Source organism: Crocodylus porosus, unplaced genomic scaffold (assembly GCF_001723895.1).
Source record: "Crocodylus porosus isolate Cpor-Errol unplaced genomic scaffold, CroPor_comp1, whole genome shotgun sequence".
In the NCBI taxonomy this organism is placed as follows: domain Eukaryota; kingdom Metazoa; phylum Chordata; order Crocodylia; family Crocodylidae; genus Crocodylus; species Crocodylus porosus.
Window position 1 is genome coordinate 35547305 of NW_017728949.1, and position 25906 is coordinate 35573210.

A 25906-nucleotide genomic window follows, 5' to 3' on the forward strand; every position below is an offset into this window, starting at 1 on the left:
TCTAGATCATCTGAACGGCCACCTTAAGGAGGCAGGTATTAAACCTGCATAGGGAACAATCCCTAAAGTGGCTTTTTAAAACAACATTTGGTTGTATATACATGCATATAAAACACACACAAACCCACACCCACCCGGTCATCACCGAAGCACTCTCGAAACAAAGTCCAGAAAAGATTCCAAAATAAACTCTGACACTTATAAGAAATTTATTCCTGGTGAAATTAATTGACAACAATTCATTAGCCACTAATAATTGTGTCACTCAGCATAAGACTTGTGTCAAAATGCAAGACCAGCAGGCAAAGTCTGTGTTTATTTGTGATGAAGAGAGCTATTTCAATCACTTAAACAAAATAAATGGTATCCTGTCCCCCTCCCAGAAGTCAACTCTTTCATTATATTTGAATTGGCTGTACCACGTGGTTATGCACCAAGGCAAGGCATATTTCCTTGCCTTGGTGATAAGTGAAAGCTGTTCTTAAGATAAAGGCAAAAATGTCGGTAAGGTTTAAGATATCAGTTAAGATTAATTTGCTTGACAGCAGTGGGAATTTTATAAACAGAGATAAACTCCAATTTCTTAAAAAAATGACATTCAACTGAAAAAAGTATTTCAGTGATTGATAGTCCTAGAAAGGTGGTGTTGTAGCACCAGGATTATAAGCAATTGGACAGCTTGCTCATCTGTAATTTTAGGTAGTGTATTTATTTCTACATTGAGATAGGACCTCACTAATCTGCCTGTCAACTGAATAAATAACTGGCACTATCTCTGCTTCTCAGCAAATATTAAGTAGCATTAGCAAGATCTAATATTCTCATGGGCTCTGACCTACATAGTCCTAAATAGGCTAGGTTTTTCTTATCCACCCAGGAGATCAGCTCTTTCTCTCTCCAACTTACTGCCACAGCAGAGATCATTTGGGGTAGTGACACTGCCAAGAAAGAAGGTTGCCAGCAGAATGTCCTGTTTTAGGACCCCTTTCCTCTCCAGTATTATCTTCTATCCTAGCCTGCATTTACTCATGTTTGACCTTTAGGGGATATATTTATTTGAGCCGTATCGGGACAATATAGAGGGGTGGAAAACCTGTTTGATGGAGTGTGTGCATATGCACATATCATGTACATGCAAGCAGAGAATTTTAACTTAAATTGGGTCTACCCCTGAGATATGGATAGGGTTGTGGGCAGGAAAGAGGAAAAAGAAGAGCTACTGCTCCTCTAATGTCTACATTTCTTTTCTTGTACTTTTACATTTAACTTTGCAGCTCATAGCTTTATCCAGACATTCTTTGGGGTGGAATTTTGAAGTATAATTAAAACATTTCCTCACATAGGAAAGACAGCAGAGACCTGCTATAATTTATATTCTTACAAGCACTCCAGCAGCATTTATACATACCCATTTATATTTCAACTTGTAAACATCTAGGGCCATAGATCCACATCCAGAAGAACAGCCAGATTTTGAAAACGGCTTAGGATAAAACAGATTTCACTCAGAACAATGGGAGTTCACTCAGCATACGTCACTTCTTATGACTATTTGGTCCCAAATGGCACCATTTCCTCAAATTTATAATCACATCTCTCTCACATTTATGGCAAATTCAACATTCAATATTTCAAATCTGTGGTTATGCCATGCCGCTGGTTCAGACTACATTAACAATTCATTCCAGTGCATCAGTGTGTGTGTGTGTGTGTGTGTGTGTGTGTGTGGGGAGGGTGTTTAATAGAAAATGAACAAATACAAAAAACACACTGACAAAGAGCGTAGGCAAAATAAATATTTTATTGGATTAATATACACCTTTTCTTAGAAATCAGCCCTTGTGTGTGTCTTCCTAACACATTTATAAATCTTTCAGATAAAGCTTTTCATATAATATTGTTATATCTTAACTATTCATTGATTAAGATTGAAACAATATAAACATTTTTAATAGCTGGAAATGACAAAGGCATAAGAGGGAATCCAAAGACTAGTCAGATGCTACACATGCATTACATGCCGATTGACCACATAAGAACCCCATTTGCTTCCGATTTTATCCACTGGAACAAATACATTTTCACTGGGCTGAGCTACAATAATCAGTGATGGAAGGAAAAGGGGAAAGCTACTTTATTTTAATTTCCTCCATAAAATAGCTAATGTCATAATCCATCTACTGAGAGTCGCATATTCCCATTACTTTAATGATAGAAATATTTTTATTATAATTTTGCTTAATACAAAACAGAAGAGAGGACTTCTCTTGATATAACAGAGAAGCAGGCTACACAGACATGGACAGTGTTTAAAGTAAGGCACATTTCCAAAGAGGGTGAAAGATGGGAATAGAGTTGTAGGGAAGCAAAATAAAATTAAAGTTAAAGTTGTCCACTGCACAAAGATAAGGCTTTCAGTGTAAGTACTTTTAGTAGTTTTAAGTAACCTCATATCATTCTACCACTCTGCTAATAGCAACATTCCCAAGAATTAACTGCAATTTTTACAACAGGAGTTTTTCTTCTTTTGAAGTGGTACTAAGTAACAGCAGTGGAAACAATTATCGGTTGTTTCAAGCTCTCAAAAGTGAATCAGTTATTGCACAGTAAATACCTCACAGAGGTCAGTGTTTTGGGTTTTTTTTTTATATATACACATATAAAAAAAGCTAGGCAGAAGACGTATGTTATTTATAAACTGGTTAGGTCTGGAATTCTTCAAGTTTCATGACACACCTCTAACACAATGAAATAAAACTACACACATTTACAACAGGGACATACAAATAAATATTAGGTCTTTCAAACAGAAATAGTTTTTCTTGATGGTTGATGGAAAGTAACACGCTAAGCAAAGTGCCTTAAGTCATTATATACGGGATCAAGAAAAGGTAATAAAGTATGCATCATAGACGTAAGCATTGTATACAGTAGCCCAACTCAGCAGCTTTAGTGTCTCCTGAAGCCCAAGTAAATAGCTTGACACCTTCACCAGCACACATCATCCAGAGCAGAAATCCCCAGCTTTTTTGGGTTGCATGCCAACCTTTGAGAGAAAGGAAAAGCAAAGACATTGAACATCATTTAAAAATGGTACAAGTTTCTTGAAGAAGTGCTACACACTGTAGCATCCCTTGAAAGCATTAAAAAACTAAATATTATGCACATTTTCATAACCTTAGTACTTGTAAAAGTCAAGCTACCTAGTACAGATAGCACACAAGAGTCTACAGAGCATACTGAAGTAAAAGCATTATATAACAGGCAAAGCTGAGAGGTTTTGCTGTGTTAGTCTGAAGTCAGGAAGAAGGCAGGGTAAATATGAACCTTACAGACTAAATCAAGAGATGAACAGAGCATAAGCTTTTGTAAACAAAATCTCACTCCATCAGATGCTTCACCAGTTTTAAAATAGTTGACTTTTTTGAAGCTAGAGAGAAGATTTAGATCCATATCTTCCATTTATTTTAATGAAACCTCAACTAATGTAATTTATGTCTGAGATAAAGAGCAGTATAAGACTACTCCTTTGTGACTATATTAAAAGCGTTTATATTTTAAAATGTGGAAGTCATTAAAACTGACCTAACATTTAAAAAAGGAAGAAAACATTTTCCATCACAAAAAATCTTCTTTCCACTTCATTAAGCTTCAAGAGGGCATTTAACCATTCCAGCAAAATGCAGAAGAATTACCTGTAGTATCCATTTTATGGCTACGTATCTTGCTTTGTATTGGCAGATCTGCTTGGGGCCGATACAGCTGCTAACAGTCCACTTACTATTTCCCGCCTAATTTCACCGACAATAGATTCTTTGATCTAAAACGGATGAAACAGAGTTTTGAGGTTATTAAGTTATGCACATTTCTGATCTGGGGGAAGAGAGACAAAACCAACTAGCATCACAGACACATTTGATAGCAGCAACCTATCCTATGAAAATGCACAACTCCAAAGCCACATGAACAATAATGTTAAAAACAAGCGGGAAAACACTGTACAGATGGAAGAGAAAAGCATCTTTTGCAAAATAAAACCACCTAAATATAAAGGACTTTGGCAATCATGATGTTGCAGTGTCATTTCATCTTGCTAACCCACTTAATACCTGCTTGTTTTTACACTTCGTAATTTTAGATTAAAAACTAACAACATCCAAACCAACAACGATGGTAAGAAAAATATCCCATCTAATATACACTGAAATTACCCCACAATGGACCAAGATGCTTTGGAAGCGGGGTGTGTCACCTAATTATTTCCCAAATTTATTAAAAATTCACTTGAATGCATGCAGAACTTCAGACCAGACCCCAATATAATTAAAGAAGCCAACTTTGTAGTATGCAAAACAGTTTTTTATAGCAAAATATATCAATCGCTGGATCTTTTCAGTTTACCATGGGAATACTATTTATGTCAAGCAAAGAATCTGTTAATTCAGATCACTATAAAAATTAAAAAGGTGATTTAATTTCAGCAAGCACCTAATTACAAATGGGAAAAAGCAGAGGGGAAAATAGATTACTCTAGGCTAAAGGATAAAGAAAAGAAGAAGAAAGCAATGAGCAGAAAAGGTGGCACTGAAGCAGTGCATTAGAATGAGAAAAAGGTGGAGTGACAGAAAAATGCATTGATCTATTGGCCAGAATGGGAGATCTCTAGAGCCAAATCACTTCTGGCTTACCTAGTGTTAACTTGACAGACGTGGGGCACCAGGATGGGGAGAGCAAAATCAAAACTACGTTTTGAAAACTATTCTAAAATCATTTCATGGTCAGTAACATTACCCATCTCATTCAGGTTAAAAAGGGTTATTTTTAGAGGCAAAATTGCTTTGTGTCGTAAACAATAAGTTATTATACTGGAATTGAATAAGTATTCTTTTCTAAGCAGTGGATGTAAACTTTATAAATGTGAGGCTGGATGCTAGGAAGATAGAGAATTCTAACTGTGGCTTTGCCGGTAATTAATTCTGATCCTTGGGTGCGTCTTTCCACAGTCTTTTCCTGATCAGTAAAATGGGTGTAATATTTGTTGAAACATACATCTCAAGAGCAAATGTATTTCTGGCTCTTTCGCCATGTAAAGCCCAGTGTTAGTGTCTCACAATTATTCACACACCTCCAACAGGAAAATCCTCCCCTGGTGTGTCAGGAAGTTTAAATGGCCATGTCAAAGGGATGCAGCAAGTCTACCAACAGTTATTTATCTCTTGTTCATGCTGGGAAATAATTAAAGCCATGAGCCATTAGTGGCAGAAGTTCATAACTTTATTACTATGCCATGTCAAGCAGAGATGCAGGACCTAAAATGTTTCCGAATATCTTTCAGTGGGATAGTTTGCTGACCTCTGGGTGTCGTTAACTGGAGAGAGAGAAAAAATACTGCTCCTGGATCATTAGGACCTTCACTGACAACCATAAAACCTCAGACACATACACATGCGTACCATTTCTACTATTTTAGTTAATCAAACTACAGAATAATAAAGGTCACGGTTAAGCTTCTTGTAATGCTGGGACTAAACACCAAAAAGCAAACTTGGGACAGCTGCTCGTTTAATAACTATCTTTCTGGTTTAACTCTCTCTCTCTCCCCCTCTTCAGGTAATCATATGCATTCTGTTAAACTCGCTAGGGATGGCACAATAAGATGCTGGCTGGTGCTGGAGGGATTCTAGGTTTCCTTGGTCACATGACAGTTCCTGTGCACTGGCACCATTCTTCTATCATAATGCACTCTCATTCCACAAGCTAGGTCTCCAAGTCCATTCCAAATCCTCCTGATTTTGGACTATGGGCTGAGGAGGGAGAGGAGGATCGAGGTACTCAACCAAAGACTGCGGTGGTGTCATTGTGAAGGCTTCAGCTTCCACAAATCACAGTCCGCTCTTAGGTGAGAGAGGTGGTCTGCTGGGAAGAGACTGCCTCCGCCTCACTGTGCTGGGGAGGAGGCTCGTCTCAGCCAGACTGGCTGACCTGCTCAACCAGGCTTTAAACTAAACCTGCTGGGGGACTGGGGGGGAGGGAGTACCGCCACTGCAAGTCCACTGGGCAACTTTTGTAAAACCAGCAGGCTAAGGCACTCAAGGGAACCCACCCCTTCCCCAGCCCCAGAATGATGTGTAGGGAAGACAAGGGCCTGTACACCAATGCCAGGACCTTGGGGAACAAACAGGAGGAACTGGTCCTCCTGCTAAATAAGAATGACTATGATTTCATAGGGAAAACAGAGACCTGGTGGGACTCCACCTATGACCGGGCCATGGGTATAGACAGCTATACCTTGTACAGGAGAGATTGTGTGGACAAAAGGCACAGGGGTGTAGCTATCTATGTCAAAAAAAGCTACACATCCCTGCAAGCTGATATTGGCACCCAGAGTGGATATGGCACAGGCGACACAATGGTGGGAGGTCTACTACAGACCTCCTACCCAGGATCAAGAGCTTGACCAGGAGTTCACCAGGGAATTGGCTGAGGCCGTATGCTCCCAGTGCATGACTGTCATGGGAGACTTCAACTACCCAGACATCTCGTGGGAAGAGCACTCGGCCAAATCCGAATGGTCACACAGCTTCCTCACGTGCATGGATGAGCTCTGACTCAAGAAGTCTATGGACCGACAAGAGGCAAAGCACTGCTCGACCAGGTACTGGCAATGGGGGATGACTTAATCAGTGACCTAACGATCAAAGGGAAGCTGAGAGACAGCGACCATGAGCTGATCACCTTCACCATCCGCCATGAAGCTGGCAAGTCAGTCAGCAATACAGAAGTCCTTGACTTCAGGAAAGCTGACTTTGACAAGCTCAGGAGGCTTGTCAGTGAGGCCCTAAGTGACCATGACCCAAAAGGGGAGGGGAGTTCAGGATGAGTGGTTGCTCCTCAAGGGAGTGATCTTGGAAGCACAAGCAATGTCTATCCCATCTCGGGGGAAAGGCAGCAAAAGGGCACAGCAGCCCTCTTGGCTCTGCAGGGAACTAGTGGACATCCTGAGTCTAACAAGGAAGACCTATAAAGGATGGAAGACTAGAGCCACCTCAAAGGATCTGCACTGGTCCAGACCTGTAGGGAGTGAACCAGGAAAGCCAAGGCTGTGATGGAACTCCAACTGGCTACATGTATCAAGGATAATAAAAAGTCCTTTTTTAGATATGTGGGGGAGCCAGAGGAAAAGCAAGGGTAACATTGGACCCCTGCTAAACTATATGGGACAACTGATGCCCAGGAAAAAGCCATCTGCTTAATGGGTATTTTGCATTGGTTTTTGATCAGCCCCAAGGGACAGCCCTGCTCAATACGGTGTGGGAAGGCCAGGGCAAGAGAGAATTGTTACCCTTCATCAATGTTGACCATGTGAAGGAACACCTTGAAAGGCTGGACACGTTTAAGTCAGCCAGCCCAGACAGTTTACACCGCAGGGTACTTTACGAGCTGGCAAGCATCATAGCTCAGCCACTAGCATGGATCTTTGAGAATTCCTGGCACCCAGGTGAAGTGCCTGAAGATTGGAAGAAGGCCAATGTGGTGCCTATCTTCAAGAAAGGGAGGAAAGTAGACCCAGAGAACTACAAGCCCATCAGCCCGACCTCTATCCCGGAGAAGATCTTGGAAAAAATTATCAAAGAGACCATTCTTGACAAAATGGCTGATGACAACATCCTGAGGAATAGCCTGACTAATCTCATCTCCTTCTATGACCTATCACTAGGACAAGGGAGAAGAGATTGATGTCATATATCTTGATGTTTAAAAAACTTTTGATCTGGTATCCCATGACCATCTCAGAAAAACTGGCCAACTGCAGCCTTGGGTACGTCACAGTCCGCTGGCTGGGGAATTGGCTCCGAGGCTGGACCCAGAGAGTAGTAGTCAACAGAAGTCAATCACTGTGGTGCGCCGTGACCAGGGGGGTCCCCCAAGGTTCCGTCCTTGGGCCTATACTCTTTAACATCTTCACTAATGATGTGGACATTGGTGTCAAACATGGACTGGCCAAGTTCGCCACTGACACCAAACTTTGGGGTAAAGCATCCTCACCCAAGGACAGGGTGGTGATCCAGGCTGACCTTGACAGGCTCATAAAATGGATGGATGAAAACCTGATGGCATTCAACACTGAAAAATGCAAGGTACTCCACCTTGGGAAGAAAAACCCGCAGCATGCTTATAGACTGGTCAGAGCTATGCTTGTTAGCACCACAGCTGAAAGGAACTTGGAGGTCATGATTGACCACAAGACGAATACGAGCCACCAGTGTGATGTTGCAGCTGGTAAAGTGAGCAAAACTCTGGCTTGCATCCATAGATGCTTCTCTACCAAATCCCAGGATGTCATTTTCCCCCTGTACTCAGCCTTGGTGAGGCCACAGCTGGAGTACTGCATCCAATTCTGGGCTCCACCAATTAAAAAGGATGTGGAGAAGCTTGAGAGTCTAGAGGAGAGCAAGGCACATGATCAGTGGGCAGGATAACAGGCCTTATGATGAGAGGCTGAGAGCAATGGGGCTCTTCAGCCTGGAAAAGCGCAGGTGCAGGGGAGACCTGGTGGCTGCCTATAAGTCTATAAGAGGTATACATCAGAATCTGAGGAACATCTGTTCACTACAGCGCCCCAAGGGATGACAAGGTCAAAGAGTTATAACTCCTCCAAGACCGTTTCAGGCTGGGCATAAGGAAAACCTTCTTTACTGTCCGAGCTCCCAAGACCTGGAACATACTGCTACCAGAGGTGGTGCAAGCACCTACTCTGGACTCTTAAGAGACATTTGGATGTTTATCTTGCTGGGATCCTTTGACCCCAGCTGACTTCCTGCCCCTGGGCAGGGGGCTGGACTTGATGATCTTCCAAGGTCCCTTCCAGCCCTAATGTCAATGAAATCAAAATATATAAGCTGTGCCCACTCTCTAACAGGGTAGATGAAAATAAATTCTGCTTTCCAAAATAATCTGATAAAGCCTTCCCAAATTAGCTTAGCTAATGACCAAAGAAGACTGATGGTCCGTTGGTAAGGAACAAACTGGGAGTTAGGAGACTTGTGTCCTATTCTCAGGTCCGCCACAGACCATTTACATGACCTTGGCAAACCACTTTAGCTAAACCTGTGTCTTGGCTTCCCCATTGGGATTACAGCATGTCTCCCCCACCCCAGGGTTAAGTTTGTTAATGCTTATAAAATATTTTGAGATTCCTCAGCTGGAAGGCATTATATGATACACAGCATTATCGCTACCACAACAGCATTCTAAAACTGAAAATCACCCTGCTTTCCTGAATGTCAGCAGTTTCCTGCACTATTCCTGAGTGTGTCCTTAAAGCATATAAAAATAAACACAAACATTTCTCAGAAGTATTTTGTGTTTATTACTCAGGTAGGTATCTGACTTGCCTAACACAAAGGAGATGTTCATCCTGTTCCTCTACATTTGTTCCAGTCACTGACCCTAGGACATGCTCCCTTTCTCTCAGTACCCAATTCCCCTGTTTCTCTCCTTGTCTTCATTCCCTCTCATCACACAACTTATTTCGATTTCTCTTAGTATCACAGTGCCTCACAATAAAAAATGTATGCATCTTGTAAGGAAGGGAAACACTAGGGGCACTTTGGAAGTTGGAGAACTAAGCCACAGAAGCATGGCTACACTTGAGATATATATACATAGCTTAAAAAAGGTATTAGTGTGTACACACCACTAAGCATGGACACTCCCTCTAAGCCACTGCACCCCTCTAAGCCACTTTGCCTAACTTCCCAGATTGGGTACACACAGAGACTGAATAGACAGGACTTGTTTCTCAGCAATAATCTTGGCCTTGGCAGAAAGGCAGTAAGTACAAACATGGGCAGAGGCACTAAAGAACTTAGGCGGTGACTCTTATGTTAGAGGTATGCAAGTGGCCCTTGAAGCATGCACAGACCTCGGCCTCCCCCATCCACAGTGTATGCCCTAAATAGGCTAGTGCAGGGCTATGCATGAGCCACATCTGGCCTACACAGTTAACTTGAAGCTTGCAGGCTCATGCATGGGCACTACACCCCACAATGCTCCTGCTACTGCTGCAGCTGGGATCTCTCAGATCCTGTATTCATACAGAATAGGAGGGGTGTGTACCTTGCCATGAGAGGTTGATAATCAGAAAGACAAAGATTTGGCAATTATCATGAGATGAAAAAATCACTGAGTCACCATGGGAACAATGCATCTTGCATCCATTCAGGAATTACCTCGGTCAGTTGTAGGAATGTGACAGAGGGAGGCCCATGTAGTATATGGCCCAGGGGATCTGCACCCTGTATGACATAAGGCCTGCACAGTTCCTAGCAACTCAGAAAGAAGACAGCCCTGGGCTAGAGCATCACACTCTCATATGCTCTCTCTGGCTCAGTAAACCTTTACTTGATATCAAGTGGAACAAATTCTACAGGAAGCATGGGGAGTGCCCTGTCCCCAGAATGTCCTATAGTGTAGGAGTCAGGACTTTCTCCTGGGAGGCGAGAGAGGCAGAATATTGTACAACAGGGGTGCAAGCACCACAAGACTGACATTCTGCTCAGTGTCTGAGATGGGGCTCTGCTGTCTAACTTCAGGAAAGGAATCTAACTTGTGAATCCCAATGGACCAAGGTACCTCCCTGCAGTTAGTCCCTAGTAAGGTACACGGACAAGATGGGGCATGATCAAAGAGATAGCCCTCTGTCCAGGCACATGAATAAGGGCTGTGAATTCTACTTTACCCCCTTCTGGGATTCAGTCCTGGGTCCTCATCTCTAAGGCTTTGAAGAACGCCACCTTTGTCCATTGTTTACTCCATCTCAGTATTTCTCCTTCGCACCTTCTACTCCTCTCTTCTCTTTTTTTCCAGGCTCAGCCCTCTATCAGATTCTTACAACTGATCATGGTAATTCCTGAATGCACGCAAGATGTATAGTTCCAGTGGCGATTCAGCCACTTTTCATGTCTCATGATAATTGCCAAATATTTGTCTTTCTGATTATGAACTTCTCAAGGCAAGGTATACACCCCTCCTATTCTGTATAGGCCACAGTGCTCTGCCAGTCAACAAACAAGAAATGAATAAAAAGGAAGTTGAAGCCTACTTCACCCTTAGGTTTAAAACCCAGAATTACATTTGCTCAATGGATGGAATATAATAATTCTCTAAGCATTGTGCCAGTCTTGTTTTAACAGCAATATTATTTATAAATATCATTAACCAACATCCCAAACGTCTACCACCTACCCTGCTGCAATCATACCATACAGCTAACAATACATTTCTTCATGGTAAGGAAGTGCCAGATAGACAGCTTGGGCACTAAAGTCCTCCAAAAAGCCAAAGAACATGTAGAACATGGAGGCTTGCTCCTACTGCCCTTTAATGCTAACCTGGAAGAAAATCCTGTTGGGCTGAATCATTTAATCTCCATGTTAGATCAGTTAGCAGTCTAGGTTCAACTGTAGTGATGGATATGGTTTTCTTCAGTCTTCTGGGACAGAAGTACAACAAAACCTTCCATAATGTTACAGGAACACACACAAAAAGATACATATCAAAGATAATTAGTCATTCCTCTGACCCCATGAAATGCACTTGCATTTCATTCATTTAAACAGGATGCTCAAAGAAAAATCGGAAGAAACCGTTCTTCTAACCAGCTTCATGCTCGCGTAAACAATCATTGTCTCCTTATGTACAACTTTTTAAAAAACTACTGTTTCTGTTAAATCAAATAAAGGATATGCTACATTCCTTGCAATGCTGTGACAGAGTCAAAAATAAAGTATTGTATGTGATAGTTCAATGGAGTTCAGATTGTATTTTCAAACAAAACAAGATGGCCAGTGTTCAGTATCTTGACATTTAACATTTTTGCATACTCTTCTGTGGGAATGAATTCATTGATTCTGCAAGTTAGCAGATTTTGTTTTTTTCTGTTTTTTTAAGCAGTACATAGATACAGATAAAAACTCATACATTACAATCCACCCAAGCATGTTCTGAAACACTGCCTACTCTTTTTTGCCTCCATTAGGCAACCACATGCCTATACAAAAGGGGAGGAATTACTGAACAAACAGTGGATTTTACATTTGTGAAGGCATACATCAAGAATGCACATGAATGCATTTCTTTCCTACAACAAAACAATCCTAACAATGTCATTACTAGTAATGTAGTTATACAAGGGAGACAGTTTTTGATTTGTTGTAGATTTCAGTCTATTAAAATATAAAGATTTGCATACATTTATCCAGTAATAAGGTCAGACACTGCAAAAACATCTATACATACATCTCGATGCCAGTCTACCTTAATGCTGACTTACAAAGCAACTACTATTCAGGGCCTACTCTCTCCTCAGTTGGATGCCAATAAGATTATACTGAATGGCAGCCTTCAGACATCATCTGCAGAGTAAATCCAGATCAACTATCAATGAAGCATATTTAAATCCCAGGTTCTGAATTAAATGCAATTCAGTACAGAACTATTTAGCTGTACAGAGTACTCAGAAACACAGCCAAATGCCTCATTTCTCTCTGCAAAATGCACACCTCCTGTATCTGATATCAACTAATAAGGTTAATGAGGGACTTTCACACTGGGATAAACTTGGAAAGAACATCCACTACAACAGCAATGTTTTCTTTATTTTCTCTGCTACTGTTACACACTGTTTGAATGATACCTTTCTCCTTCCTCTCTCAGCTTCTCTTTTGGCAACATCCTGTAGTGAAATCATAATCCCACATCTGACATTACATTCTGTGGCTTAAAAAATGGAGATGCCACAAATGTAACAGTGTGGCATCACTGAAGGATCAATGCAGAAGGACAAGCAAGTTGCAGAAGAAACCTGTTCTGTGCAAATTATCTACTGGCCTCAGTAACTGGTACATGTAGAAAAGTGCTATCTAAAAAGGATCAGGAAGAAATTAATCTGAGAATAAGAGAATACAAGATTTCTTTTACTGTGTATAGTTTCTGCCTATCTTAAGCAGAGGAGTAAAATGTGGCATACCAGATCCCACTGTACAATCAGTAACTGCTAGAAAGTGTCAGATTCTTAAAATGAATTACAGTAATGTTGATGTAATCATTCTAGGTGTGCCTCACTGACAACCAGACTGGGATACTCTTACCCACACTTGATAACACCATACTCCACAAAGAGTGCCAGTGACTTCAGTAGAGGTTACTCATGGCATCAAGCACAGTTCAGCATCAGTTAAGTGTAATGCAAGCTGATTTTGTTTGACCTCACCGAAAAATCTGTGCGCCAAGTTAAATGCATCCAGTCTTAATAATAGCAGCTCCTTCACCTTTAACATTGGTTGCTGGAACTTGCAGTTTTATCCTTGGCTATTTATGCAGTTCCTGCCTAAAGCTAAACAAAGTGAATTCCAACCACCACTTCTCATTCTACAGACTGTGCACTAAGGAACATGTATCATTTTCACTACCATCGTTCTTCTATTTAACATGAATGCATATTCCAAGCCTTTTACATTTAACAGCCCGGAAATATTCTTAGTGTTTGATAACTTCTTTTTTTAATTTCATTTTTATTGCTTAGGTTTTCTTCCAGAGCATGAAGAAAACCTCTGCTTCATGAAAGACTGAGGAAGAGCAGGACACTCCTTGGCAACGTTAATATCCCTTTACAACTTCCAAGCACTGCGCAGCTATTAGCTAAATATCCTTTACAACAAAGCCACGATGACGGGCAATAAATATTCCCCATTTGACCAATGCAGAAAAGGGGGGGGCGAGGAAGCCTGGGATTGGACTTCAACCCCATTTATATTGCTAGACTGGGTAGAGGGAAGTGAAGAGGTGCTTTATGCTCTGGATTTTATTGGTTATTTGCCAATAAAGGGTGAAAAAAGCTGGCAGAGAAGCAGTACCTCTGGGATTACTATAACCCTTCTACAGGTAGATGAAACTAAACTAGCTTTTAAAGCAAGATACACTTTAAAGAGAAACAGACTCTATTGTGATTTTAGTAAAGAGCAAATACCTCCTTACCCATGCCCATAATGTTAACCAACTACTCATTAATGCAGCAACTGTTTTTATCTAGGTAGGAGGTAATGCAAATGTAATATACAATTCTGGCTACGCCCTGTGGTGAGAACAGCCTGTTGCTCAGAACTCTGATCTCAGGCTCTTTTTTCTTTTTTAAGGTTAAACTAGGAGAAGAGGAGAGTAGTCAGAGTTGCATGCAGTACAACTAAAAACTTCAACCGACCAATGTTTCAATAAAGCCTAACCCAAGTGGACACCACATTTTTCCTTACCTCCCGTATAACCTGCTGTAGCTCCTCATTCTCCACGCTTCTGTGAATTTCATCAACTGAAGGTGCAAGAGAAACTTTTTCAAGTTTTTGTTCTGCCTCTGATCTGGAATCTGCATATTCCTCAGGGCATTCAGCTTGCTGCATGCTACCTGGTCTTGTTGGTGGGGTTGGTGTTAAGGCAACAGATGCTCGGTATACCCTCTTGCTTTGCATCTTGGACTTTCCAGTTATTTCAGATAAGTTTCCACCAGCTTTCCTGCCTGTATGGCTGGAGCAAACGGAAGAAGAATCCGAGTTTCCATGAGAGAATACTGATTCTGATCCTTCTGCTGGAAGAGTTTCCAATCCAAGATCTCCCAGTCCTAATCCCAATTCTGACTTCAAAAACGTCTGTTCTCGAATAAGTTCAGAGACCTAGAGATTCAGGAAGAAAAGGTTGGGTTTTTTTCTCCTAGTATTTTCTATAATTGCTATAGACAAACATTAAAAATCAGAGGTCACTAGTGATTTGTCTGAGGCCTTCATAAGCACAGGCAATTACACTGTTCTTCAGAACCAAATAAAGCCTGCATCTACAAAAGCAACATTTCTTATTAGTTACCTAGTCACTCATTCCATCACACACACACACGCTCATATTAGTTTATAAAGATATATTTGTACGTGTGTGCATATATACATGAATACAGGTATACAGATACACACACACACACTTTATACCTACTAATTTAAAAAAAAAAAAAATCAAACATATGGTATTAATCTTCACAATTACGCATAGCATACATATTGTATTTACTGTATTTCTATAAATATTTTATAATCACGCTTTCCCTTAGTGACTTCAGCAAAAAAGCATAAAGAAAAGGTTTTAAATCACATTAAAACAGAAATGACTGCCATGTCTCTAGCCACCAGCTGTACCTAGTCAAAGCTGTTGAAAAATTATAAGTCTTGATTTGTTCCACCTTGCTTGGTAAATAGGGATACCTAAGCTTTTGCAACCTCTGAACTACTCTTTTTAGCCACTCTATAATATTTCTGTTGGCTTTCATCTAAATTAAACAAAAAAGGTGTTTATCCAAGGCTCCTGGGTTAATATTCACCAAAAAGAACTAACCAAAATAGAAAGAGAGAACTACCACAGCAAACTCATCACATGCTAATAGCTGCTCCTAAACAAGACTTTACCTCCACACATCTCTCCTAAATCACGGGAGAGAGACTGAAAACACTTGTGCATGCAACCTTTGTTCCTGTGAGCAGTGCTACTGTTTTCAATAGCATATAAGCAGCTGCTTGTAGGATCCAGCCTCTAACAAATACGAAATCTGACCAGTTTCCATTAAGAAAGCCTTTGATTATCCTATTTTTAATAGTGTTTAAATAAAATTACTTACTGGTTCAATTACATTCAGTGGAGAAGGGCATGAAAGATTATCAGTGCTCCTGCTGCCATACATACCCTGAAATATTAAGTGGAGTTAGTGCACAGGGGTTCTTTAAAACTATCAAATGTTAATGCATAATATAGTGTGTAGCAACTTCCTGAAGAAGTAAAGCCATAGAAGTCAGAAAGTAAACAAAACTGGCCAGAGAAGTTTATTTTAGTCATTTTAAAAGCTGGCTCCTTTCTATGAATGGATTTAAAAATAAAAAGATATTTATAAAGCTCCAAGTATTTTTAGTCTGGCTTGGGATCACAGTAATTCCGTATTTTCTTGTTCTTGCTGTTCAATTTTTTTTCCCTGGCAATCCAGAAAAGGATGATTTGGCAGGTGTCTCTGCTGTGCTTGGACACAAGCTTCTGCAAGATCACTGACCAGCATAGAGCAAAAACTGACAATAATTAGGAGATTCTAATCTGTGCTACTTTACTTGTCTTGAGATCGACCTGCAGCAGACACTAAATTATTAGTTTCTCTTGCTATGGGGATCTTCCAGGGTCACACCCTGGAGACCATTCTCCCAGAGCGGTATGATTCCTCCTTGAAGAAATTGAATGAACACTTGTTATACTTGTAATTTCTACCAAGAGATCAGCAATTCTCCTGCTAGAAATGTAACACCTGTTTGTGGCATTACAAACAGTATGCTGCTGCTGCTGCATGTGATATTCTGGAAAAACAGAATATCATGAGCAATCTTTCGTCTACACTAGCCAGGTTCAATGTTTTGGCCCCATGCTCCAAGATTGGACCCCATGCCACTCTGCACACCGGGATTCGACCCCATGGGCCAGACCTAGTGCATCGGGCTATGGCACACAGGGCTTCCCATGGTAATGTAGGGAGCCCCACTGAATGGATGACATGGTGTGAGGAACTAGATCTGGCCTGCAGGCAGGGGGTTGGTACCTCTGTTCTACCCTACAAATACATACCTTTTTATGCTTCCTTGAACTTCCACAATTTCCTTATTTTTTTTTTTTTTTTTTATCTCAGGCCCACACAATTTACAGTATGGTGCAAGAAGAGAAGCAATAAAAGAAGCATCACAGACACAAAGTGAAAGAAACTTAAAGGATGGCAACAGCAAAGACAGAAAGAAGTCCAATCATTTGCACATGGGATGGGTAAGCACTGTGGAGGCAGCACAATCTAGCTCTTTCAGACAGAAACACCTTGGGTTCCCTCTACAGCTACCTCCTTTGACTAGTAAAAAGAGCAGAGGAACTCCAGACAGAATAACATTATAGCCTGGGCTTGCAGTGATAATTCATAGTCATTGTTTTGGAATCTTGGTAGACTCCTTGGGGGGGAATAAAATGATTTTAAAAAAGGAAGAAAATACTGGAAGAGGTATAGAGCTCTGACATCTCCGAGCTAAAATCCTGAGAAAAATCCTGGAATCGCATGTAGTTGAACAACCAATGAAAACAACAAAATGTCACTCCTGATCTACAGAAGACTTGTCACCCAAATTCTACAGATCAGAGTCCAAACACATCAATAAGAATGTTTGGAAGATCTTTAATTGGAGTCTTAATTTCAAAGTTGGCATCTACATAACAGATACATTAGGTTTACTTTAGCATGTAATTCAAGAAATATGCTGCTAAGAGATATCATAAATATAGTAACTTCCAAAACAACACACACCATGAGTGGCTGAGATCGGTAAGGCGAAGACATGTGTAAAGTTCTAAGCTGTTCCTCCAGAGCAAGCAGACGCTCCTCTAACTGTGTTTCTAGCTCCTGCAGCTCCATGCGGACAGATTTTCTTAAACTCTGGAGTTGATCAGCTTCATATCTAAAGGCAAGTGAATTACAAAAGAAACAACATTCCGTTAGCAAAGAGGCATAGTCCATCACGTCCTCTGAAGCACTGCGAGTTAGATGCAGTTGGCACGGAAGGTTCTGCTTGCTTCTCTTTCACAGGAAACCTCCTGCATCCTGAGCAGTAGTGAAGGAAAAGGGAACAAAGGATTCTCATCACTTCAGAAAAATGGAGTTCTGTTTTGAGAGAAAAACCTATCACTTCAATGGGAAAACTAACATCCAGTGCCAAACAAGGAAAATCTTCCAATGAGTTTCCAATTACATTCAATATATTCAAGCATTTGGAGTTTAGACACATCTATATTTATTGTTATGTTATTCATGTTGTTTTTGTTCAATCAGCAATAACAAAATCAATGGCAATAAACAATCTAAGTGCTTTTCTTCTGCATGATTCTTCACAGCACTGGTGGCAACAACAATACAGGCAGATTACTGAGTGTTTTAAACTATTAGTGGCAGCTGTGGGTTGAAGCAGCATCTGAATGCTTTCAATTTTTTATATAAATTTATAAATAACAGAAAGAGATCTGTGATAGAAATATTTAATGTAAGAGAAGAAGAAATTTGCAAGTGGCCTCTGATAAAAAAAAAAAATTGTTAAAACCCACAACTATAAAAACGTTCATGGCAAAAGTTTTGCTGGAGGAAAAGATGGATGAGCATAAAGCCATAAGGAGAAAAGTATCACCGAACTGGGGTGGGAAGACAGTAGATAGTTTGATAAGAGTTCAGACCTCGGCTTACTCGCACTGAGGTCAATGGGTGTTTTGCCTTTGACTTGAGTGGAAGAAGGAGCATCACTTTATAATTTTCACAGCAGCAAATAAGGAAGTACCATATTTACCCAAATATAAGATGGCCCTGAATATAAGATGATCCCCCAATAATTAGATTTTATACATGGAAAATGTATCAATAGGTTTTAAGTTTTCCAGGAACAGAATCTAATTATTGGAGGTTTGCCTTGAATTTGTCCCCCATCCACTGTTACAGCAGGGAAATAAATCTGGGGGAGGGGGGAGGTCAAGTGGCCCCTTTGCCCTTGCCCCCCTTTTTTTTGCAGCCCCTTCCTTACTGTCATACCCTCGTCTCCCTGCACACATGGAAGTAAGAGGCAAATCTGAAAACAATGACTGAAATAAACATGCTTGTAGTAATTTATTTCATCTAGAATGGATGGATTTTACCTTTTTTGAAACTGCTGCAAGTTTTAGCACAGGTATTCCATAAACACACTCTTAAGCAGCACTTTTGTACCTACTTATATATAATAGAAACTATACACATCATCTGTCCATATAGTTCATTGGTCCAGGCCTCAGCAGAGTCAACAGTATTTAAAACCATGGTGACTATTGCCCAGTGCTTCTTGTATTTGTGTGCACTTCAGATACCTCCCACAAAGGACCCATGTGGTAATTAGTCCCTCCACTTATGACAGGAACTGTGTGTTCTGCTTGCGAGCCCTGGGATTCTTAAAAAATATATATGCAGGTGAGGTGCCGGGAAACCTGGTCTGGTTCTGCCTCATGAAGGGTGGGGCCACACCAGTTATATGCAACAGGCTGAGAAAAGGGTGATAGAGGGATTCTGGGTGCACAGTTTAGGGCCCACTTGGTGGTGTTTACTAGACATTTAAGACTGGTGAAGAAATAGGAATCACTAGAAAATGTGTACCACTACTCAGCTGTGGTTGTGAAGAGGAAGTCTAAATTCAAAACAGTGGTTCACCATGACTTTAAAAAGAGAGTCAGCTCTGAAGGAGACTGAGCACATTTCACACTACAATACATCTTATCCAGATGGGCTGCACTAACCTATTCTTGTGGTAGGTTCCCATCAGCAACTTGGCCTTTTTGGCACCAACTCGGCCTTTTTGGCACCCAAGAAAAGGGGATGTCAAGGCTGAATCTGGCCCTCCTGGTGTCAACTTGGAGGTCCAGGCCCAGGGCCAGTTCCCTGCAGAAGAAACACCTGCCTGTTTTTTTGTTTTGTTTTTTGCTTTTTAAGGGACACACACACACGGTCCCATCAGTTTGTTTGCCCAATATGTACTATGTGTTTTATAGTCATGCTGAGTATTGGCTGTGTTTTCTCAACTTCATAGGTGGTTTTCATTACTGAGCACATGCAGCTTTTGGCAACAGTTTAATGACAGACAATGGATTTAATAACATTTTCTTGTAAGACAAAGAGCTTCCCCCTCCCCACCACTGATTAGGGAAGGTAGAACCTTGTCTTGTATTTACCTAATACAGTATTCTCTTTCTCTAAACATCAACAGTCACAATAATTTTACCTTTCTTCTTCAGTCATGTGCTGATATACTGTTGTTTGCTGACGTAACATAGTCAATTCCAAATCCATCATTTGAGTTCTAAACAAGTTCAGACTGCGTCTCACTACCTGTAGTTCCTGGAAAGTATTCTAAAGAGATATGGACAAGAAAGTGTTAAATGCACAGGTAAATGGGTAGACCCTACAGCAGAAGTGCTCCTACACAGGCACTTGCAGGGCCTCACTGACTTTCACAAAGTCACATCCCAATGGCAGCATGAAGGGAACAGAAATTGGGACTCAAGGCAGCAACCAGTAAAGAATCATTAAGAGATTTGTGATTAATATTCAGGGTGTTATCCTGCAAAAATTCACATGAAGATACTGCCCATTGCTGATGGGAAACTATTCATCTTTTTTTTTTTTTTTTTTTTTTTGAAGTTGGCTCTTCAGAACAGGGCCTGTTTATAGGGTAAACAGCACATTTAGGGCATTACTAAATTGTTACTTGGTGTTTATAAATACATATAAGTATAAATAATACTTACTTCATAAAGAGGTAGAATAGATGATCTCTGAGTACTGTAAGAGGTGGCAGCAGCAAGATCGTGACCTCTCATTGCAGGGTACTAGGAAAAGGGAAAGTATTTGAAATGAAAATGCCAGTAGGACCATGTTAATAAATCAGCCCTCTCAATATGCCACAGTGACAAGCAGCAGCTCAAAACCCTAATGCAGAAGGGAAGCTGCACTGAGAAGTAAACTAAACCTTGCAGCAACAGGCAAATGCTTCCTTTCTGACAAAATGTATTCTGCTACCGGAACAAGGGGCTCTTCTGGTGTGAAGAGGGACCTCAGCACAATAGAATAATGCCAACCTATAACTAAAACATGCTTTGTTGCACAGTCAAGGTTCTGTAATATAAAAGCATTGAATCAGAAGTTGAGACATAAGTACAAAACAAAACAAACCAAAAAACCCCCCACAACATTTAGAAGTTGTTGCGATACAGGATACGTGACGAAAGGGTGTTTCGATTCACCCACTTGCATAATGTCTTTGAAAACGTAGCAGTTTCGGTTGCCCTACTAATGTAATATTAAAATACAAGCAACAGCAACCTGTAAATCTGCTTTGCACCCTCATTTTAAAAGACCAAAACTGGTACAGTTTCTGTATCATGATGAAATTGATCTTTGTTCAAATTTCCCTCTTTATAATGCCTGCATCAGATCTTGCTCTAATAGACAGAAAACAAGATTCTTGAGGAATTTCTTTTTGTATGCTGCATCAAGGGACAAAGCACTATATACAGGAAGTATTATGTATTCCCACATGTCACAGCTACAAATTGCAGAGATGGGAGAAAATTTTATTCCTTTAAAACATAAGTAAAACATGGTTTGTTCATGTAATTTCAAAAGAGTTCAAGGAACCAATGACACGTCATGGAAACTCTGAATACATTTCATTTCAAGAGGAACTTAGTTTAAGTACAATAATTTTAAAGTTATTTTTTCTCTCATTTTTCCCCTTCTGCTCATTTGCATTACTCCTCTAAACACACCAATCTTGTGTTTGGAACACATTGGTTGTTTCTAGAACAAGTGACCATGATATAACAAAGAATAATGTCAACTGAAGAATAAAAATGGCAGGTAAAAGCATATAGGACAAAGAGAAGCCCTTCATAGAAACATCTAAGAATGGCTAATAAGTGAAAAAACAGGCTTAGCCGAGTTATGCTTGCTGCAGGATAGCTGCCCTGTTTACACTAAGATACTTTATAACTAAATTCTGATTAGTACTCATTTCTATCAGATGACTTGTATTCACACCAGTATCATACAGGCTGCAAAAGCTGTCTCTTCAGCAAGTTAAGTTCATATAGTTAGTTTATTATACACCATCAGATCGTTGTCTATATTACAGTGGAATTCCAATGAGCAGTATCCCTAAACTTCCTCAATGTAGAAAAGTTAGTTTTGTTAACATTCACTCCTAGGCAAAATGGCTACAATTCTGAACAGTCCTCTGGACTTCAAAGGATTTTTACCCTGCCCGCTTCAGTGGGATTAGAAATACCGAACTAACTGAACAGTCTGAGATCCTGGGTAGAGCCCCACACCAATGTAGCTAACCTGCACCTGGAATCCAACCCAGCTCATTCATATCTAGCTGAGATACCTCTGTACTACACAGCACCACATTGTGCTATGTAGACATGCCCAAATACCCAAAAGTATTTGCAGAACTGATCTGTAAAGTTTGACAAGCAACAATTCAAGGAATGGGATACCAGGAAAGGATCACTAACTTCATTATTTCTACTAGTACCCATATAAATCCTAGTCATCTCCTATGAACAGACAAATCAGCATCCCTATCCAAGTCCTGCAACATGACATATGGAGGTAGATGCCTGTCCCTGGGTAAACTTAGTAAAATCACTAGGGTTTCACATAGACATAAGGGTCCTCCCACACACTTCACATTAGGGAGCTAGGTTTCCAACAAGCTGATCTTGCAACTGCTCTGTATGTGCACATACAGGACCCTGTGCCTACTTGAAAGCAGCTTGCGTGACTGGGGCTTAAATTCAACAATATGAAATTACCCATTTAAAAGGATGGCAAGACAGAGATGGTGGCAGAGGAAGGATTTAGATAAGATCAGGTTACTAAAGAGCAAGAGATAAAACACAAGACTTAATAAAGAGTGGGTTTTAAAATGTTAACAAGGTCACTGTCTCAGGCCACACATACACTTCCACCGTGCTATGCCCCAAATGCCACCTTGAAAAACACTCTACTTGTATGCTCCCACTCACCATGTGCCAACTTCTGAGAAGGAGGCAATGTAGTCACCTTAAAGTGTTCATGAACACAAACCCCTCACTGCTTGTAGGTTTGGTCTGAGGCAAGCTCGCTGACACATGCTCAACACATGCTCAGCTCAGCTTTGAGGCAACTACATTGCTTCTGCTCCAGGAGTTGGCACACGAGGAACAGAAACAAGTGGGAAAGGTGTGGCCACAGCAGTGATTCTGGGCACAGCATGGAGGTTGCTGGGCATCTTCTATGCGGTGTGTTCTGGCAGAAGGTCTCCACAGGCGAAAAGACTAAGAAAATAATGGGTTTTCAGGGTCAGCTAATGAAGGTAACAGTGCAGACACAAGGGCAGCATGAAAAAAAGTGTAGAGATGTGTGTGGAAGGGACATGGACTAATGGAGTCACTGAAGCTGGTATTGTTAACAGAGCTGAGGAGTAGGGAACAAAAATAACTAAATAAAAAGATGGTTAAACTGAAGGCAAGAAGGGAGTTACAGAGATCCATGAAGGTAAGGACAGGCAGCTTCAGAAATCAATAACAATAAGCTGAGCAAATTGAAGATGAACAAGCACAGTTTTCAGACTTCCCTCCCCAAGAACATCTAGAAAGTGCAATCAGCACAGGGTCAAGTTTCTTGAGGTAAGCTGGTAAAGGCAAAAATCAAAGGGTGGGTGGAAAGATAACATAATGCTACTTTCTATATCGAAGCTCATGATTAACAACAAATTAACGTGCATAAAATGTCATATTTTTTGTTTATCTTATCCTAAAAACACACTTTACTCAACAACACAAGTAACATTATGGGCACATTTAAGAATGGATTAACATTTCACATTGGCTGCAACAAAAATCTCTTTGTTCCCCCACAGCTCTGAATCTGGTTTCCTCTTACCTGAGAGAGATTCTGGAGAGAGTTTCTGATATCATGCAAGACTCGGCGTAGCTGCATTTCAACAGTAGAGGGTGGATTAATGGCATGTGGCCGAGGACAGTATCCAGCATGCCTTGGAGAATAAGGGCAACCAAAAGGAGAAGCTAATGCACTGCAAGAAGATCCCGAGATACTTGGGACACTGTGTGTGCTGAGTGTTCTCATATGTTCACATAGAGGCCTGTCTTGCCAATCAGAATGAAGAGAGTGGAGAGAACATGTTGACTGAGACATGTGTGCAGGTATGTGCAATGGGCAACTCTGTAGTCTACTGTGACTAGATTCATCCACCAACCTGGTCAGCCCACTTTGGGTAGTTTCCATTTTCATGGATGAAGGGGCAACATGAAATGTGGATTTACATGGAGGTGGATTGTCTTTCATTTTGTTCACCAACTGCTTGTCCTCAGTCATCAGGTCCTCCTCTTCCTCCTCAGGTGTGTACTTATAGGTGAAGGAAGGAGGGCTGCACAAAGTCTCTTTTCCTGGAGACAGCCGGACATTTACTGAGGAAACTACTTTCACTGGATTCAGTAATGCAGCTGGAAGAGACTGGGATCGCCTAAGAGGATAACCTGATTCAGCAACCCAGTGCCTTTGCTTCAAGAGCAGGTCTTTTGACTTGAGCAGGGTGCGCCCAACTCTGGAACCAGATGTGCTGCTGATCTTCATCTGGGCTCTTTGCAAAGCAACATGAACCCTATCCATAGAAGAAGGGGATGAACTGGTGCTTTCAACAGATGCCATTGATTTAAGAATATGGTGAGTTTTGTACTGTGGAAATTCATGTTCACTGCTTTTTTCCAGATCACTCTCATCACTATCTTCTTCTAGAACCTCATATTCCTTTTGTTCAGTAGAAATCTCTTCACTTTCTATACTGAGACCTCTTTGAGCAGAATCTGATGTACAAGACACATTTCTCTCTCTTCTTTGGTTCTGATTAGTTTCACGTTCAAGGTTTGCTTCATCACCTTTTGTTCTGTTTTCAGAAGGTACCTCCAACTTTTGTCCCTCCATTTCAGGGAGAAGCTTTTCATCCTCCTCTTCCTCCTCCTCCTCCTCCTCTAACTCATTGAAATTGTGCAGTTCTTTGGCTACTGGTGTCCTAAGCTCCTCACTGTGCGATGTTACTGTTGTCTCACTGTCACAACTGTCAGCACTACTTCCCATAGCCTGCAAAGAGTCATGAACCTGCAGTAAACAAATTGGAGATAAGAGAGAATCAGTGAAAGGATGAAAACAAATAGTTATTTTTACCTTAATGAAAGCCTTATTTTTACCTTAACTTTTATTAAGACAAACAGCAAGAAAAGTCCATATTTCTGGGAGAAAAGCACCTGAGATTACAGGTACATGAGATAAGTGAGAAACCTGAGTATAAGCTATGTAAATAGTAGAAAGTCAGATGCTCTAGTGGAGAGTAAATTAAATGGGATCATGCGTGGAGATACAGCACCAAAAGCTCATTGAAACATGGCTTTAAAATACAATTGTAGCATGTTACAGAACAAGTTAGCAAGGAGCATTTCTATACAGTTCTAACAGTACTTTCACTCCTTGACCTGTTACTGGCAAAAAGAAAAGAAAAATGGAGGCAGACCAGAAAGTGGAACAGCAACGTGATTGTGGGACTTCAGGGACTGTCTTAAAGACTAAAGTAGATATAGATATTTTAGGTTAGGGATGAACAAAAAGTAAGCAGGTTGGAAAAACTAGATAACACTTGAATCGGATTTTGTATTCAATCCGATACATACAGATGATAATTGTCTTTGAAATATCTAAGAAAAAAAGAAAGAAAGGGGGCATTCATCATGGAGTGAGAGGAATTATTTAGTGCAAGTAGGAGTTATAGGAAAATTTAGGCTAAACTTGTATTTTACAGCTGCACATACAGCATACAATTATGTTATACAATGCAGAACCTATGTAACTACTTTAATACATTGCTGTAACAATCAGCATCTTTCCCTCTCCCCTTCCACTGTTCACCATTCCCACTTTTGAGTCTTGTTTTAAAACTACATTGTGGCAAATCATGTGTTTTCTTATGTACCTGGATAATACCTGGATATGACAGTAGCTTCTAATATTTAATAGGGTACCGAAATGAATATGATAATTCAAACAAATAATGGTAGCTTTCAGAGCTACTCTGAGACTGAGATTTATTAGAATGTGGAATGGTTCCTACGAAGAACCCCACTGGCTGGTCCACTTAAAAAGAGAAACTGGGAAAGGCACTAGGAAAATGTATCATAAAGA

The 25906-nt window shown here is 40.6% G+C and overlaps 1 protein-coding gene across 3 annotated transcripts in view; it reads right to left on the reverse strand.

Annotated features, from left to right (window-relative positions):
- Positions 1-1786: 1786 nt before the first annotated feature.
- The window catches only part of SSFA2 (sperm specific antigen 2), a 57174-nt gene continuing 33054 nt past the window's right edge, over positions 1787-25906 (reverse strand). For all 3 annotated transcript variants that reach the window (XM_019554150.1, XM_019554149.1, XM_019554151.1), the window contains 8 exons: positions 23600-24832; positions 20419-20499; positions 19893-20020; positions 17411-17561; positions 15710-15775; positions 14310-14723; positions 3696-3820; positions 1787-3046 (listed from right to left, as the gene is read on the reverse strand). In XM_019554150.1, coding sequence (XP_019409695.1) covers positions 3716-3820; positions 14310-14723; positions 15710-15775; positions 17411-17561; positions 19893-20020; positions 20419-20499; positions 23600-24832 — 2178 coding nt within the window. In that variant the 3' untranslated portion in view covers positions 1787-3046; positions 3696-3715. The remainder of the gene's footprint in view (positions 3047-3695; positions 3821-14309; positions 14724-15709; positions 15776-17410; positions 17562-19892; positions 20021-20418; positions 20500-23599; positions 24833-25906) is intronic.